The sequence below is a fragment of the Tupaia chinensis genome, unplaced genomic scaffold (assembly GCF_000334495.1).
Source record: "Tupaia chinensis unplaced genomic scaffold, TupChi_1.0 Scaffold144179_1, whole genome shotgun sequence".
Lineage (NCBI taxonomy): Eukaryota > Metazoa > Chordata > Mammalia > Scandentia > Tupaiidae > Tupaia > Tupaia belangeri.
The window spans coordinates 111,646-117,068 of record NW_006204036.1 but is presented as its reverse complement, the minus strand read 5'-3'; the positions used below and the strand labels follow the sequence as shown (position 1 = coordinate 117,068).

At 42.4% G+C, this 5,423-nt stretch overlaps 1 protein-coding gene across 1 annotated transcript in view; it reads right to left on the bottom strand.

The window, feature by feature from the left end:
* SYTL4 (synaptotagmin like 4) overlaps nucleotides 1-5,423 on the bottom strand; it is a gene marked incomplete in the record, with an annotated part of 71,082 nt that overhangs the window by 1,339 nt on the left and 64,320 nt on the right. Inside the window, 3 exon segments of the mRNA XM_014583261.2 lie at nucleotides 1,318-1,526; nucleotides 2,965-3,064; nucleotides 4,944-5,052. Coding sequence (XP_014438747.1) covers nucleotides 1,318-1,526; nucleotides 2,965-3,064; nucleotides 4,944-5,052 — 418 coding nt within the window.

Here is a 5,423-nt window from a genome sequence, read left to right as displayed (position 1 = left end):
GACCCCCTATAGCAAAAACCCCGCTCTCACAAAAAAAAAAAAAAAAAAAAAAAAGGAAAAGGAAAAGAAAAAAGAGCACTGTAGATGCTTTGTGTTAAATGCTTTGTGTGAAGTAGGAGTGGTATTTAGAGCCATTAGAATGTAGAAACTGTAGGGACCAGCAGTTAGCGTAATGGCTATGTCACTAGACTCCCATTTAGCTGACCACAGTTCGCATCCCGGACCCAGTGGCTTAAACTCATACCAGGCGTGTGTGCATGCTTGCCCAAGATCCTGAGAGGAGAATGGAGGAGAAGGGATTGCGGTTGGCCATACCCCCTGGGGGATGATTTCTCACTTTCTGTCTCTCTGTCTCTCTCAGTCTTTCTGGCAAATGCAGGGGGATATGTTGAACAAAAAAAAAAAAAAAAAAAAAAAAGAAAGAAAGAAAAAGAAGAGAATGTAGAAACTGTGGAAAGAGAAAAGAAGGGGATCTAAGATTAAGCCCTGAGAAGCACCAACATTTTAAGGTTCAGTACAGAATGAGGAACCCACAAATGAAACTGAGAAGGGGTGAGCAGTGACTTAAATGGGAAACAGAGAGGTGTCAATAGAAGTGTAGTGTCAATTGAAGCTAAGTATTTCAAGAAAAGGGGAGTGGCCACACCATGTTAAATAGTGCTAAAAATTCTAATGAGATGAGAACATGTTGGCTTGAGCCACTGCTCAGCAGAATGTTGGGACAGAAGCCAGATCACACTAGATTGAGAACTAACAGGAAGGTAGGGACGAAGAGACTACTCTTATTTTAAAAATTAGACGGTGCTGTGTAGTCAAGGGAAGGTTTATTTTTGTTTAATGAGATTGGAAATACTTCCACCTGTTTTTACCTCTGGTGGGTAGGAAGAATGAAACTGATCATGTAGGAGAGATGATTACAGAAGTGAGATCACTGAGAAGGGCAGAAGGTGGTTTAGAACATTGCTGGAAAAGGCTGTCCTTTGCTAGCAAGAATCCTTCTTTTACTATGACAGGATGGAAGATGGAAATTACAGGTACGCATATATGGGTAGGTTTGTAGACTTTTTTTGGTAGGAAAATGATGGAGTTCCTGGCAATCAGGGGCACATTTATCTGTACACATTATAGAGCATAAGCTCAGCCTTTCCATGGACCTGGCACATAGTAGGCATGCAATAAATATTTGTCAAATGTTAACTGAAAGGAAAGAAGACAACTCTTGTCTCAGAAGAGCTTTGTGTGTGTAACAGGGAGAGGGTATTGGGAATAAAATGGATCATAGGTTGTTACAAGTGAGGATGGGGGAGAGGCTCTCACCAGTGCCAACACCCAGCCTGACCCCTCCCAGGAAGTCATTGCTGGCCAGGGGCTCTCGGTCCCACACAGTCAGTTCCAGGCACAAGTGCTGTAGATCTTCCAGCCTCACACCATTGTAGACAAATGTATGATTGTAGTGGGGATTCAGGGTCTTCTTCATCACAGGAGTTTTACGCTTACTGGCCTTGTTCCTCATAGGAAGGAGGTATCTGGCAGAGGGTGGGGAGTAGTCAACAGCCTACTCAAAGCTGGCAATGTCTGCCTAAATTCCCCTTACCCCTACCACAGGCCCAGCCCAGAAAGGTGGGTTGACACCCACATCCTAGTGGACACACACACCCCCCTTTGACTCTGCTGAAGCAGTTCCTACTACTTCACTAGATCATTCACCTGATTCAACTCCTTTAACCTGGAGAGAGAATGAACATAATAGTGTTAGTAAGGCTATTGTCTGTGCTCCACCAAAAATGAGTTTTAAATATTTGGTTCTCTTTCTACCAGGCAAGTGCTCCTTAAATAAAACCAATAGTGGGGAAATAAAACCAATAGTGTGGACCAGCAGATGGTGTAATGGTTATGTCACTGGACTCCCACATAGTCAACCATGGTTCGAGTCCTGAACCTGGTGGCTTAAAACTCAAACTGGGCACATGTGTGCACATGCCTGAAATCATGAGAGGAAAAGGGAGGAGAAGGGATTGTGGCGTGACCATCCCCCCTGGGGGATGATTTCTTGCTTTCTGTCCCTCTCTGTATCTCCAACAAGCACACACACCCTGTAGCAAAAATCTAAAAAATAAATAAATAAAAATAAATAAAACCAATCGTAGTATCTGTAGGCTTAGCCAAACATAATTTGCTAAAGAACTTAAGAGAGTGGATGATCTATAATTTGGGAAAATCTAGCATTGCTTAAAAATTTTGGAGGCCCCAGGTCTCAATCTCAGTCCAACCTAAAGGCCAGGTGTGTGCTTGTAATCCCAACTAGGAGGGTGAGGCAGGGGGATCATGACATGGTGAAATCTTGTCTTTAAAAAACTGGGGGGGGGGTTTTTTTGGGGCAACAGGTAGCATAGAGGTTAAGGCAGCTAAATCACACACGGCCAATTTTGCAGTTTGAGTCCTGAACCCAATGGCTTGAAAATCATGCCGAGCACATGTGTGTGCATGCCCAAAATCCTGAAAGGAGACTTGAGAAGGGACTGCAGCACAACCATCCCCTCTGGGGAGTTATTTCTTTCTCTCTCTCTCTCTCTCTCTCTCACATGCATGCACATGCGCGCCCTATAGCAAAACTAAAAAAAAAAAAAATGTGGTGAGCAGAGCCTTGTATTCCCAAATCTAGACAAGCAGAGGACACAGATTTTTGCCCAGGATTAATTAAGAGCGTGAATCAGAGAAAAATCAGAACCTATCTGTCTACCACCCTCCTTTGGATAACAGCATCACAGCCCAGTCCAAATTGAGCTCAGATTAGTGCAAAGGTGGTGGTGGAGATTTTGCCATGATCTCATTTCAGGAACGAAGTTGTTTCTGGAGGTGGTAGGACATACAAGGATACTATCTCTAGAGAAAGGTTAAATTGAGTTCCTCTCTTAGCTTTCTTGTCCTGAAACTGGTTAGTTCAGTGCTGGTCCAGGGACTCACCCCTTGACAAAGCTGTCTGAAGTCCCTCCTGATTTGGCAGCCGTCAGGTTCTTGGCTTCTTTGATCCACACCTGGAGCTCTCCCCCTTCCCCACCTTTACCTGTAAGGGATGTCATCCAGAGCATGTGAGCCCCTATACCTCCAGATTTCTCCTGAATTTTATCTACACAGCACTTCCTTCCCTAGATCCTGAAGACAGCAAGCTCCATAACAACTGAACCATGTCTGATTTGTATCCTCAAGTCCCTAGCACCTTGCCCAACAGTAAACAATAAGTGCTCAGTTAATAACAACCACAGTAACAATAAATGCTTACTGAAAATGAACTATGAGCCAGACACTATGTTAGGCATTGAATTCTGAAAACAACCCTATAAGATACACACTAGTATTCTCATTTTATAGAGAAAAGTGAGGCTCAGAGAAGTTAAATTGTCTGATATTTGTTGAAAGATTTAAAAAGAGGGAACACCTCCACTTGAGTTCTTGATTCTGTCCATCTTCATAAAACTTGTCAGGCATCATCGGGTGGGGGTTTCAATCCCTACCTCACATTTTTAATATCTCTCTGTCCATTGGTCCTTTGTACTCAGTCTAAATATATGCTAATCTTACCATTTCCTTTTCTTAAAAAAAAATCATTTAAAAAGAAAATGTCCCTTCAATTTGATCTCTTCAAGCTAATCTCTGTGGGTCTCCTCTGTTTCACCATCAATTATCCTGAAGTCTACATTCACTTCCTCTATTTCTTTGCCTCATTCACTCAGCCTAGTTTCTAGTAAAATCTGACTTCTGCTTCCACTAACCACTAAAAATGCAATCTGATGCCAATGAGCCATGTCTTCTCAGTTTTCATCCAGTCTGACCTTCCTGAAGTATTTCAGTACTATTTACAACCCTGCCCGCTTCTGCTTAAAGCTCTCTCCTGGCATTTCTCTCTCTCCTGATAACCTGCTACCTCACTGGGACTTCTTTCTTCATCCATTAAAACACTGCTGCTCCTTATGGTTCTATCCTTCCTCTCTTCTCCAGTCACTCTACATACCCTCCTAGGGATTTCATTGATTCCCCAAATCCTTTAGATTAGACCTTGCTAAATGTACTTCCTCTTGCCAACTGATCAAATTAAACTCCTTATGATTACACTTGAGGCCCTTTGCAGTCGGGTTCTAGCCTCATCTGGAATTCTAGCCCTACTCCCACATATAAGGGAGCTTCTGAAAGTCCATGGAAAAATAGAATTAAAGTATGAGTTTATTTTGGTGGAAACAAAAAAACTGAAATCCATGCATAGTTTTTTTTTTCATAATATGCATTTTCCATGACCTTTCTGAAGACTCCCTTATATAACTTAACTTCAGTCCCACTGAAATAAGGGGTTCAATATTCCATACTCACATACAAACACACGTTTACCATGCCTTTCAAAGTCTTCAGGTCCAATTTCAATGTTACTTCCTCTTCAAAGCTCTCTCAAATGTAACCAGACAGAATTCACCACGCCCATATTTGTGTTCCCTTAACACACAACTCTTTCTTGCTAAACTAAGCTCCTCGAGGGAAGGTAAATGTCATTTCTTATCCATCTACATATCCCTAGTCACAAACATCACATAATAAATTACTCTTCTCAGCCCTCAATTTCCTGCCCTTCATACTTTACTACCCCTTCCATCTACCCTTCTCAGCCACAAAATTTCTCTTCTCTTCTTTTTAATAGCTTGCTTGCCACACCTGAACCAAAACAAAGTTCAGTTAAATAGCCTTAAAAAAAAAAAAAAAAAAGCCAGGCCTAAGGTATTCCCTTTTGGTACAAAGATACAAAAAAGGCTTACTTAGGAAAGGAATAGTCCCCAGAAGACCCAGGGAGCATCTCAGTTCGTTCTCTCTAACAGTGCTAAGCAAAAGCTAGCACCGGCCTCACATACATCCTGTGAAGATGACTAACAGCTCAATCCAGGGCCCCAAAGAAAACTCACTCTTTTTCCGGTCACCTCCAACAGGGAGTTTGGAGGCTGGGATGTATTTCAATGAAACCACCAACTCGCCTTTGTGTGATGGCAAGCCAGTCAGCGGCTCAGAACTGATCTGAAACACAGGGAAACCCAACAGGTCAAGCTGGGCTTCTTAGGAAGTGTTGAAACCTTTCCTTGAGACTATTCAAAATCACCTCCCAGGAACAGTTTCACAGCATAAGATCTTTCTCCTCATGAATACAATCCAGGGTCCCCAGGCCATAGCAGCCACAGGTTGCTGAGTAGTTTCTTCAGGAGACACAGAAGAGCCAACAAAGAGCCTCTAGCAATATCCACAATTTAGCCACTTTGGGAACACAGTTATTAGATTCCAAACACTCTCAAAGGATTTCCAGCAAGATTGCCACATAAACTCACAAAGGACTAACACAAGAATCAAGAATCTTGCTTCCAGCATTGTTAGTAATAGCCAAGAAGTGGAAA